The sequence below is a fragment of the Porites lutea genome, unplaced genomic scaffold (genome assembly GCF_958299795.1).
Source record: "Porites lutea unplaced genomic scaffold, jaPorLute2.1 SCAFFOLD_42, whole genome shotgun sequence".
NCBI classification, from domain to species: Eukaryota; Metazoa; Cnidaria; class Anthozoa; order Scleractinia; family Poritidae; genus Porites; species Porites lutea.
This window is the reverse complement of record NW_027332311.1, coordinates 49,026-62,143: the sequence shown is the minus strand read 5'-3', so window position 1 is coordinate 62,143 and position 13,118 is coordinate 49,026. Positions and strand designations below refer to the sequence as shown.

Sequence of the window (13,118 nt, the reverse complement as noted above, 5' to 3'; positions counted from 1 at the left end):
CATTACAGAGTGACATTTTTATGGATCTTTAACCGTGTTTCAAGAGTCATAACTTGATCCCTGTTCAACTTTAGAGCACCAAACCTGCTCAACCAACCAATCTCAACATGACCTTTTATATGGTGGCGTCAGTTTATCGATTAGTTTAAATTTGAAACTTGTCCCAGTTCCCTATGCAACTCCAAAATGGCCAGTGAGTAGCTGGTCAGGGGGTTTGTATTGCTGAGCATGCTCAGAACAGTTTGTAAGCATTCTTTTTGAGGAAAAGCGCTGACCATCATTGTTTCTTCCGCAAACTTGAATGGGTATTATTTTTTTTAACTAGAATTTGTAATATAATGCGTTGTGAGCAATGTGCAATTTTAGTGCAAATTTACATTTTATCTGTCTTTAAGTCAGACTGAATGACAAAACATGATAATTTCAGTAGCTAAATCAGTTTTGTAAAAAACAAAATAATATCCTCATTACTGAGAACGTTTTTTTTTTCTCACAACATTTACTTGAGATGTAATAAAACTAATTTGGAAAATATTTTAAGGAGTCAGTAGAGCAGGACAAAATCTGACTGGTATTGCATGATACTAGGTCTCAGCAGGAGATTATATAATATTACAATAGAACATAAATAAAGTAAATGATAATTTCACAGCTTCATTTTTAGACAAGTAACTACAGAACAAATGGACATAGCCACAGTCAGCAACACTCCGCAACAATTTTGTGTAATGTCCGCAACACAGACTTTTGTTTGTATCACTGGAACAAGGTTGCATGGAATTTTTTTTTGACAGTTGAAAAATCTAATTATTGTTATGTTTTGAAGGCACAATTATTTTCCGCTCAAGGTTAAAAATTCACAGAAAAATCTCTTTAAAGAAAGTTACTTTAAAAAGTGGTTGTTTAAACTGTAATGTCCGCAACACACTTCCTTCAACTCATACCTTCAAGGTCTTAAGAGCTAACCAAAGCATCTTTTCATTAGGTACAAAGGGAACACTAATAATACTTTCTAGATATGTTTGAACACCCTTAATGAACATTTTGACATCTAAATTGGGGTTTAAAATATTAATTTTAGTATCTGAACGTAATGTCCGCAACATGGAATCACCCAATAAGACAATGTGTCTATAAAGCACATGAATAATTGATTAATTAAATGCATATAAAATACAACAAAAAATTAACAGTTTACTAGTTGAAGCACACACTTATTTAACTAGGTTAATTACCAGGTAGTAATTATGACAGGAAGATATGATTATGGACTTTGCAGTCTTTGAACAAGAGTTGCTAATTGTTAAATTGAGGTGCCTACAAAATAAAAGGCTTACATATACATGTACTTTCATCAATGATATATACTACGTCTCCTACTTAGATGACACTACGTGTACAGTACCACTCAAAAATAAGTTACCACCCTCTCACGAGACGCGAATCACAACGCACGCTACATGACACATCGCATGCTACGTGATTCTCGTCACGTGCTACACAATTCGTGTAGCGCACTAGGCGATTCTCGTAACGCACGATGGCCTAAAAACTGTAAGTATCATTACCAAAATTCTTGAGCGATTTCAAGAATCAATGGTAAAGTTTTACCGTGACTAACACACAAACAGATTCTAACCTCTAAAATATTTCTTCATGACCTTATCCAGCATTGCATCTCTTACTTCTTGGGTATTGTCTAGTCCAGTGTCAGCCTGATGGTGTCAATGTATGTAGTTATTGGTCTACCTTGATTTGGGTGACTATACCATAAATGTAACTAGTCTATCATTAATTTTAGGTTTGACAACATAGATATCCTTTGCATATGTTATAGATATGAGCTGTAAAGAGCTACATGTACTTGGAATTAAGGAAGTTTTGCATGCAAAAGATTATTTTATATCTACATGTAGATCTACAGATGAATGTACTAATTATTGTACTGTTTGTTTTTTTGCTTTCTCCATGTAATCATTTTTCTTTGTTTTTTTTTGCCCAAAATTGGCCCACCTTGTGACAATAATGATACCAAGTAAGTAATTGTGCAGTTGTTAGAAGAAAACAGTTGTCAAAAATAATAATTGTGGTTTGTTCAACAGAACTTTATTACGGAGGTGAAGCATTTACAGCAGACCAGCCTCAAGCTTTTACTTGCCCCTATTGTGGAAAAATGGGGTTTACAGAATCAGCATTGCAGGAACACGTAACATCGGAACACAGTGATGCTTCCATTGAAGTTGTGAGTGTTTTATGAAGTTCAAAAGTAAAATTTATCTCTGTATTTTTAAGGAATGTACAATTTTATGCAGTTTGGAAAGAAAGTACAGGGTGCTGGAAAGTATTATAGAGGTACATGATTATACTGGGTCCAAGTTACCCTCTGTTCTAGTCTCTACCCAGTTTTGTCCCTTGAAGTCCCAGGCTCAACACCTAAGCTCCACTCTGAAATAACTAACTGGTTCATCTCCTACGAGGTGTCACTATTAACACTTCCAACTCTCAGTCATAGTGCTTGTACTGTGATTTTGTCACATGTAATTATGGTGAGTCCTGGGACTCATATTGTGAAAAATCGTGAGTCCCAGTGCAGAACCAATGAGTCCCAGTTCAAAAAACAACCAAGTCCTAAAATAATTGAAAATGCTCAGGCCATGTAACTACACAGTACTGTTAATCTGAAGACAGACTCCAAAACTCTTTATTACAGTTTACTGAAATTGAAACATAGTCCTTCTATTTAAAGCACAAAAAAAAAAATAAATAAATATACATTGTTAAACGACAGTCACAATGACAGGCACAGAAATCACACAAACAGGATATATTCTCAGGGTTTTCAACAGTTTTTTAAAGTAGTGGACTGACATGTTTCTGAAAGCACTGGACACATTTTTTTTGTGTGTGCTCCAAGGCACCTTTTGAGTGCTGAAGATGGGAGCTACCAAGGGGGGTCTGGGGGCATGCTCCCCCAGGAAATTTTTAAATTAAAACACTTAAAGAAATGCTGTTTCCAGCATTTCTGGAACCCAAGAATCAGTTTTCCAGGCAAGGCTGGAGTTCACTCAAATTCTGAGAAATGATGAGTTACAATTATTAGCGGAGCTCCGGCGCGCGAAGCGCGCCAGCGGAGCACCATGGGTAATAAAATTTGGTAAACCATCCATCCGAGAAAATTTGGTTATGACGTAGCGTACGCCCGTACACTCTTTGCGGGGGAGGGAAGGGAATCAGGTGTCAACCCGTCCGGGGGAGGAGTATGTTATAAATCGCGCGATGCATTTGTGTTACGCATTTGTGCAACCCACCTGTTTCTTGGCGGGAAATCGCGCAAGAAATGACGTGGTTGTCGTCGCGTTCAAAAACAGGTTTACTGTAACGGAACTACTTAATCTTCATTGCATAAGGATTTTGTGTCCGGAGAGCTCAGTTTCTAGTAAACTGTTTCGAGGAAATGGTTATGGCAATAAGCAATAGCGGATTGGATTCAAACTATTTGCTTGTAAGTGAAAAGCGACGGGAAAGAGAAGAAGAGAAAGGCATAGAGTAAGAATTAACAGGCGCGCTAGCGAAGAGGATTCAAGTGGAACATTTATGCAGCATCTGCGACTTGTTCACTGATAGCTGAAGCTGACAGAGTTTTGAGTCATCTTTTGATGTTTTTACCTGTCTTTTTGCACTGGATCTACAAAATGAAATACAGCAGCTATCAACATTATTTTGTTATTCTTGGCTGGCTTGTTTACTGGGTTGTGGTGGAGAAATGCGCCGCACGACAAAAAGAAATCGGGAATCATCGTTTTCAAAAATAAGCTACTCTTAGTAAGCTTACTTCGCCTTGCTGGACCATGCGAAATATCTTAAGCGATTCTGGCCTTACTTGATGGGTTTCCGTGTTGCATCTCGACCGGTAAGCTTGAATAATTTTATTGCATTTTATGTGTTTTCTTTTTTCATGTTTATGCCGTCATTTTACGCACATTTGTAAGGTTTGAATCAATTTATCTGACCTAGTAAAGAACTTTAAAAAGTCTTTAGACATTTTCTGACCGCGACTAGAAGAAAAAGTTCTGAAAAATAGTTTAGTTATCCTATTGTTTGTAAAAAGAAAACTTTTAGCGATATTCTTGCCTGGAGTTCATCTCGCAAAATAGCAAACACGGCGAAGGCGGCTTAAAACTTAAGGCTTAATTTAAATCTATTCGTGACTCAGCTTTACTCTCAAAAGAAGTCTTCGGGCATAAAAATTGTTGACCTTTAAATGTTTCTTCGTATTATATTGTTTGTCCGGATCTCGTTCTTACATCGCTTTGCCAGTTGTTGTTTTCAGTCGTCCGTGAAGGCGTTGGTCACGCTCTACGTCCAATTTTTATGCTCTGATTGGTCAAAATTTGACAGGTGAGTTTATGCGGAAAATTTATGCACCATCTTGAAACTTGTTTACTGTGACAGCTGAAGCTGACAGAGTTTTGTGTCAACTTGTGATGTTTTTAACTATCTTTTTCCACTGGATGTACGAAATGAAATTCAGCTACTATCAAGAGTCTTCTGTTATTCATGGCTAGTTTGTCTATTGGGTTTTTGGTTGAGAAATACGTCGCCTGTCAAAGTCGGAAATCCGATTTCGGATGGCATCGATTCGTTTTCGTTTTTCACCTTGCTTGACTGAAACGTCTGAAGCGATGTAGCTTCAAGGAGCTGCCTGAGTAATTATTGTATTTGTGTTTGTTTTTTTCATATATCTAATTTCATGAAGCCGAGCGCAGTTTATGAGGCTATAGTTTATGCATGTTTGAATTAAGATTTGAGATAATGATCTGACCTATAGCATGAGGCTTGATTTAAGCTTGCAGAACTTTAAAAAGTCTTTAGTCGATATTTTCTCACCGGCTGTAGGCTGTAGAAAGAAAGCTTTGAGCAATTTTCTCGCCTCGAGTTCGTCTTTGAAAACAGCAAACACCGGGAAGCCGGCTTTAAAACATAAACTTAGGGTTTATATTTATAAGCATAAAGACTCAGGATTCTTAGAGACACTTTAATACTTAATTGTCTTTGTGAATGAAAATTGTTGTCTCTGTAAATGTTTCACCGAATTATATTTCTTTTATTGATTGTTAGTAGTCTCTCTTGCAATTTGCGTTAATGTTTTCAGTCGTTCATGAACACAGGAGTACTCAAAACGTCGCGCGTATTAAACGCTTGTAACTAAGTTTACACATCGTTATAAAACCATTAAATAAAAAAAAAAACACAATAAATTCTTTATGTTGAAGTGTAACTCTATTAATGTTCATTCAAACACTCCACAGCTTGCAACTGGCCGGCCGTTATATAGGTGATTTTGGAAATTTTTTTAGCGGTTACGCTAAAAGCCCACGCGTGCTTCGATCGTCCTGAATATTGAATGAGTGCAATTTATATTTCAAAACTGTGAAATACTGCATTCTGTCTGAGGTCTGTATGATAAAAACAGCGCCTCATAGAACTGTTTGACCTCAGAATGTCAGATGTGATGTTTAAAAAGTATAAAAGGTTGGTTTACACGCCCCCAGATTTGTTAGCAAGATTTTGTAAAGCAAACTTTCCAAACGGAAAAAATTCTGCCGAATTTCCTTTCCAAGTATTTGTTTTCCAGGCCTAATCTACTGTGATCAAGAGCCATTATGGGCGTTAAGTGTGATCGAAGATGATTGCTATTTTTTGGGTGTACATATAAAGGCCGTCAACTCGATGTAAGGTTTGGTGCACTCTTGGACTGTTAGCAAATTATTTTTCTCTCAAATCACTTAGCCATAATCCCTCAAAACAAAAGTCACATGAATGCGCTCTAAAGTGAAATGATTTGTGGAATACAAGTTTATTGTTTGATTGAAATTACAAATTTATTAATGGGAGCTTCGCTTTTAGCCCTGGCTAAATCTATATATTATTATTACAAAGCAAATCAGCATTTAAATTTAGCATTTATTGTACCACGAAATTTTTCTAAGACTTGAAAAATCCATATTCTGTGAGGTGCATTTTGCTTATCTCTAATGAGGTGAAGAACTCCAAATTCAAAGATTTAGATTCGGTGTGTTTTTTTTTTGTCTTGAAATGCTGTTTGTCAATTCTGTCTATTCCAAACTCCAAACTGTTTAAAAGTCATATTTTGATCGTTAATGGGGGAAATATAAGCTTAACCTTGTAAATAGTGACCACATTGAAACTGGTCAAGTAACACAACCATAGTAAAATAAATTAACCATTTCAATGACTGCTTTACAACTTGTTCCCCCTTGCTTGCATGGGTTGCTTCTGTGTCTATCTGTCTGTATCATTTTTCACTAAACTTTGAAGAATGACAATACACGTGCATTGCAAATAACAGAAAGCCCCTTACAGTGCAAGGAAGAGGGTCAAAATCTATTCATGAATACATCAAGCATCATTTTGTTAAGCTAATTTATCCAAAGAGGAAAGAATAATTCATAAAACCACCATAGCTTCTTAATCTGATCAGAAAGCTGAGATTAATAGAAAGATACCCAGTCACCCAAGTTTACTGCCAGTAAAACCCTGTTTTAAATAAACAAATTATTGAAAGTTGAGTCATGCTCAAACTTGCAGTTTCACTGCCCTTGCCCACCTTGGCTTGTTTGCACCCCCGATCAATACTGCCATGCTACATGTACTTGTATGCGCTAAGATCTACGTATGTAGGTGGTTTACGTCCTTGTGAAAAAAGTCTTAGGTCTGTATGAATCGGCCATGCAATAATACAAACATTTTAATTGTACCATACACTGTTTCGCATACACATGATGTGTCACAACAGTGGAATTTTCATAATCGCCTCATAAGAGAGGGGGTGCTTGCATGTAACAAAGTGTTTAAAATTAAATTCCGAAACAAACTCATTTTTAGTACTTTAAGTTTTGATCCTATTACTTGTACCCCAGGATTTTGGGGAGCCTTACCATACAAACAAATAAAATCATCTGGGTTTTAAATTACAGAATCCAAGAATGAAAGGATTTTTGTAGATATCATCTTTTCATTATTTTACCTGTGGACTCAGACCCTTTGGATACTTCCGCAAATTTCCCCACTTCACCAAGAAGAGTGTTACAAGGGTGTTACAAGGGCATCAAGACAACCATACACTGTAGCTAGAGACTGAGGCTAACTGTAACCCATCAAACAAATGCAGTGAGTTCAGGGTTACAGTGTAGAGGTTGACTACTCTGCAGCGGGATACACTGTATTTCTGTACTCTTTAAACAGGAGTGTGATTTAACTAGAGTGGAACCTCTATTCAGAGGACACCCTTGAGACCAAGGCAAGTGTCCCCTGAATGGAGGTGTCCCCTGAATAGAGGTGTCCCCTGAAAAGAGTTGTCCCATGAATGGAGGTGTGCCCTGAATAGAGATGTCCCCTAAATGGAGGTGTCCCCTGAATAGAGGTGTCCCATGAATGGAGGTGTCCCCCAAATGGAGGTGTCCCCTGAAAAGAGGTGTCCTTCAAATGGAGGTGTCCCCTGAATAGAGGTGTCCCCTGAATGGAGGGTGGGCTGAGGTTTGTTAATTATTAATGAACAAATATAATATTTTTATTAGAGCTAAAAAAGGCGACTGCTCTTCCAGGCCATGGATTCTGCTGCAATCATTATTTAAGCCGCGTGATAATCACTGTATAGAAAATCATGATTAACTTATCTCTGCAATGTTGTGTGTTGAATTCCCACAAGTGGAGTACTGTACATCTATTTAAGTGAGTTAATTCATTTTTTGAAAGCTCTCGCCATTGTGACTAGCAAACACTTAAGAACTTATCAATAATTTTTGTGGTCAGTCACTTTTTGATTGCTTCATGTTAGGTGTACCCTGAATGGAGGTTAAACCAAGGTTTTGGGACCCAGAAAAGCAAATAAGTAAATGAATGACAAGAATAGTTAATTTCATAAACACGCTCTGCTGGATTACAAAACCTTTCATGTGTTTTTAAAAAAACTGGACGCTCAGTTGTTGCCTTGTTTTCATATGTAGGTTTGTCCAGTGTGCGCAGCCCTACCAGGTGGAGACCCAAATCATGTGACAGATGACTTTGCTGCTCATTTGACGTTAGAGCACAGGGCACCCAGTAGAGATATATTAATATCCTTTACATTTTTAATAACGTGGTGTAGGCAGTCGTTTTTGTATCGCTGTATTAGAGCATTTAAAACAAACGTTAGCAGGTATGTTTCAATGATCATCACCGCCACGTGTTTACATGTACACAAGCATTATTTTTTTCAGAAGCATGGAATTATATGCTTCTGTTTTTTAAAAAATCATGGATCTTCAAGTGAAGCGTGGTAAAGAATTGTAGTGGCGCCTTAAACCATCCATTACCATTCAACAGAAAATCCCACGCATAAACATGTAAAATCTAATTTTAACCCTGTGGGAGAAGGACCCACATCAAAGTATATCCAAATCAACTGGAAAGTCTAATAAGGGGATAGAAAATGCGTTGCCTCAAACAATATTGTACCTCATATTTTTCAAACTTCCCAAACGAAAGGGCGCGAACTATTTGACTTTCCAACCATTTTTTAGGTTTTCCCATGTAAATGGTAAGGACCCTGATATCTTGACATGGTCCTCTGTGTTTTTTCAGGGATAATTTACGATACCTGGTTCGGGGGAATTTACTAGAGTGCATGTTGTGCAGAAGTGGTAGGCGCAATTAGGCCATATTTTTTTCTTACTTAATAGCACAGTCCTGCGCAGTGGAAATAGGCAGCACCAAGGGGACTCATACTTGCAAGGTGCTTTCCCCATAATCGTTTGATCTGTGTATATTGCATTGTTCTTTAACCGACTTACTACGATGAACCAGGAGCGGCGCGGCATGTAAGACGTTTATTTCATCCGGCAGTTGGAGGAAGTCGGCCCAGACCTCCGCGACCACGTGCAGCCAATATGCATTTCGGAGGATCTGGGGGTAGCGGTCTTGGGTCGTCTTCGTCCTCCTCCTCCGCGTCCGGCCGTGAGAGCATGGACCCTATAGCGGAGCTTCTGTCCCAACTGTCGGGTGTGCGTCGAGCAGCACAGCAATCCCAGCCTCCCATGCAGTCGCAGCTTCAATTGCTGCAACAGCAGTTGCAACTGGAAAGACAGCAAGTGCAAGAGACAAGGGAACGACTGGAAAGACTTCCAGCACGGCGGCCGATGGCAGCTGCAGCAGCAGCAGCAGCAGCTAGCGGTAGTGTACCAACCACATCAACAGCTAGTGCTCAAGAAAGCAGTAGCTCGGCCTCCTCGTCTTTTCTCCTTGCAAGGTTGGTACATATAAAACCAGAACACTTTAAGCATCAACTGACTTCATGAGATGAACGAGTAAGGTTTTACGTCGCAAGGCAAACGTAGCCTTGGCTTATTAAACCATGATAATAAGTCTGTTGGTCGATAAAGGTAGATACTTTCCTCGGCGGCCTTTTTAATTTAAGCGGTCGTACATTACGAGTTTGACTTTCATACATAGGTCGTTATTTTGAGGGACAAGAGGTTCTTGGCCTGCTTGCTATGAAATTACACAATTAAGATTAAAGTAAGTGAGGCCACACGAAAAATTTTGTGTTTACCTAAAATTCGTTTGGTTTGTTCTAATGTAGCGAAACGTCGATCCAGAAGAGTTTTGTTCAGTGTTCTAAATTTATTGATTACTTTATTACAAATACACATTCCTGTCAAAAGAGAAGTTTGGCGTATATGTAAGTTAAAAAGACTCAGGGAAAACCTCGTGTTGTATTAAAATAACCAAACATACGCCCCTTTCATAAACTCGGTTGGCGAATTGCTACTTTTACTATTATTTGTTTTAGGGCTAATGAACCCTCGCTCTCAGAAGCCGAACAAGAAATCCTCGAGCGCGAGCGTGCGGACAGAAGTCTGTTTGTACAGGATCTTATATTATCCACACTCGGATCAGCCGCATTTAAGCGAAGACCACGCCCAATCCCCGACTCAACGGAAACTTCGGAGGAGTTTGCAAGCCTAACGATACAGGATAGCACGGCAAATGATGCCGCACGTGGGGCGGCAGAATCACAAGACTCAAACGTTGTCGAACAGGACGTTACTGTTGAAGATATGGAGTTTATATCATTGGAAACAGAAGAAGACAAAGATTCCTAGCGTATGCAGGATCTTGACGTAGACAAATTAAATTTTAGCCTCTGTGTAACCCGCTCAGAACTGGTTTTGCAGTGACTTTAACGCCACCCGTTCACTTGCCGTCGTTTTAGATCGTTGTGCCCGCGCGCGATCTTATGAAAAGGATGGTACTATAGGGCAGGAAAGTACATCCTGTTGTTGTTTTCAGAAAGGACCATCTTATAAATGTGTTGACCTGATATTGTCATTAAAACACCGGCACGCTTGTCAGTTCGCCCAAGCGAAATTTCCCAATTGTCAACTTCGCCCAAATTGATTTAGAATCGCCCATTCGTCAATATAGGTGTGAAAAGTAGCTCCAAACACAAACTAACGTAAAACTAAATACGTGGCTGTATATACCGTCCGGTTTTCCAATGTGAGCGAGTGGACCTCAATTTGGGCCAATTTGACTTTGGTGAATTTGCTTTGAGCAAATTGATTGGCAACCAAGCCGAGAATCAATTTATCCGTGACGAAATGCCGCGCCATGAAAGAGAATAACCATAATAGTGCGCATTTTGTAGTTGGAGAGATATTAAAGTAGGTAGGGTTGGAAAAATAAATTTTAATGAACTAGTATGCCTAACTACGTCACATATTTAGCTTTTGGGGTGGGCGGTCGTTTTAGATATCCAGTCGTTTCTCGTTCAGATCCCGTCGGGACAAGTACGAGTACGAGATTTTCTCAGTGGTAATAGGTAGCGCTTGCTCGTGAACCAGCGTCATTTTGGCGGGAAAATGTGGTAGCCGTCGTCACTCTACTACGAGTTTCAGCGAGAATGTCGAAGTGGGGAAAACAAGTTATCAAATGTTAAAAGTTTTATCATTTTGCGATCTGGAGAGGGTGTAACCTCCTTCACTAAAAGTAACAGTGCTAACTTTTCTAGTAAAAAATTGTGTAATGAAGCTTTCCGGGGAGTCTTTGTTTTTAGAATACGCGAGAAAACTTTAAGTCAAATCTCGTACTTGTAGTCGTCCTCGTGTTTGAATGTAAAGATCTCTAATTACTCTACATCGTAGCCCACCAGTGAAAAAAAAAACAAAAAAAAAAACACGAAAAAACCTGACTTTTAATATAGGGGAGACAATTACTGATAAACCAGTCACTGTTTTCATTGTGGCCCACAAGGTTAAGAATCCTAACTGGCCAGAGGCAAACCAGTTGGCTATTTGAACTCTGATCTACCGAGAACAAATCCAGCTAATTAAAACAGGGCGTGAACTCCGTACTTCCCTATTACAAGTTAGCGCTCAGCCACGCTGCCTGCCCACGTATTTCTTGAAATGATAAATATTTCCTCTCTATTTATTACCGACCTTTAATGTTTACCATCTTAGTGTCGCATATGAACCAATGTCCTAAACCTCCATGAAACATTCCGTACTCGATCGGTTACAGGAGATCACATGAGTTTCTACCTCGTAAGGAATCCACTCTAGTAAACAGTATAATGCTCGTTGTAAAAGATAAACCCTGTGATTGACTCTCTTCCTACCCAGAAAGATACATGTAGTATTAGGACCTCCTCGGCCTTCTTCATACTACCATATGAGCATGTTATTTTCAATCTGCAATTTAGCTGGAAATCTGCGACAAAAAGGGCCAAGTGCGTAGCGAAAGGTTCTCAAGCGCATGCAAGAGAAGCTTTCTTCACATAAAATTTGTCCTTAGGGTCCGCGCTCGAAAATCGCTGGCGAGGTACGATGTCTCACAGCTAATAGCTATACAAGTAGGCATAAGTGAGTGGATTAGACTCTAATTTACGTTACCCTCATTAGTAGGGTCTGCTCTTTGTTACATAGCCTGCGAGCAAGCTCTCCATTTGGGGGATATCGTGAAAAGTGGACGCGCGTCTCGCCTCGCTCGCCCAAATGGGAAAGCTTGCTCGCAGGCTATTTTTCACAAGGTGATTGCCCCCCTAACCCTGACCCTACCCCCCCCCCCCCCCGAGTACAACTTGTTTTTTTAAAGAAATTATTGAAATCTTATTCACATCTGCCTCTCTCTCCTAAGTTGTCCTTCTACTCAGCAGTTGGTCCCGAATCTTATTCAGATTTTTGCTCATAGTCCGGCGGCTTAGCTAGAAAATCATTCGATTTTTGATACAAGCGCAAACTTTGTAGGAATATTTACGTTCCCAGGTTGGTGATTTCCTGATATAGTGCTAAGCTTTATTTTTCAATTTCAGCTAGTTAGCAGCGAATGAAATTTTCACACCCGAGAACCCCGCGAAGTTATTTTTCTTGCTCTTTTTCTAGATTTAAAGTGGCAATAACGAATTTTTCCTATTTTCTCATCCGAATCTACCCGTCATGCAATGACGTTTCCCGAAAAAAAATTTTGATTCCGAACAAAAGCGATTTTTTTAATGATTTTTTCAAGTCCTCGAAATTTGCTGCCATTTTGTTCCACCACTGCGCATTAGTCTCCTCTCGCCGTGACGTAGCTTCAAGAACTCTTATTCCTCTCAAGCCAAGTGATTTGGTTGTATCTTTCTCGATCGTGAAAAACGTACCTTTGAAAATGCGTAAGAGATATGTCGCATCACGTTGCAAAAGGTAGCTGACTCTAAGAAGAATATTTCGATGCATAAGATTCCATTCTTTGCCGAGGAATGCCCAATAAAGAAGAAAAGAAGAAAGAGGTGGATCAATTTCGTGTTAAAGAGGAGAAAGATGTGGCTACCGTGGGAAGACGTTTTATTTCAAAATACATGTAGAGGTACAAAAATATACACATGTTTAATTTTGGATGCGAATTGTTATTGTTATTTTCCTCTCTTCATATATAAATGAAGGCCATACTTTGGAATTTATGTTCACATGCCTTTTCTCTCTTTTCTCTTGGTTGAGTTGGTTCGGATGGTAAGAGTTTGTGCTATCTCATTGTAAATATGCATGCGACTCGGTTTAGCTATAAAAAAACTATTCTAG

At 39.1% G+C, this 13,118-nt stretch overlaps 1 protein-coding gene across 2 annotated transcripts; it reads left to right on the top strand.

Annotated features, from left to right (window-relative positions):
• Window positions 1-2,082: 2,082 nt before the first annotated feature.
• On the top strand, window positions 2,083-10,760 carry LOC140925456 (E3 ubiquitin-protein ligase KCMF1-like). 2 transcript variants are annotated; one of them, XM_073375410.1, is made up of 4 exons: window positions 2,083-2,242; window positions 8,028-8,135; window positions 8,856-9,307; window positions 9,851-10,760. In XM_073375410.1, exons 1-4 carry the CDS (start codon window positions 2,174-2,176, stop codon window positions 10,161-10,163), a joined length of 942 nt encoding a protein of 313 aa, XP_073231511.1. In that variant the 5' UTR covers window positions 2,083-2,173; the 3' UTR covers window positions 10,164-10,760. The 2 variants fall into 2 exon arrangements, with proteins under 2 accessions (XP_073231511.1, XP_073231510.1); XM_073375409.1 differs by having other exon boundaries at window positions 8,853-9,307.
• The last annotated feature ends 2,358 nt before the right edge of the window (window positions 10,761-13,118 follow it).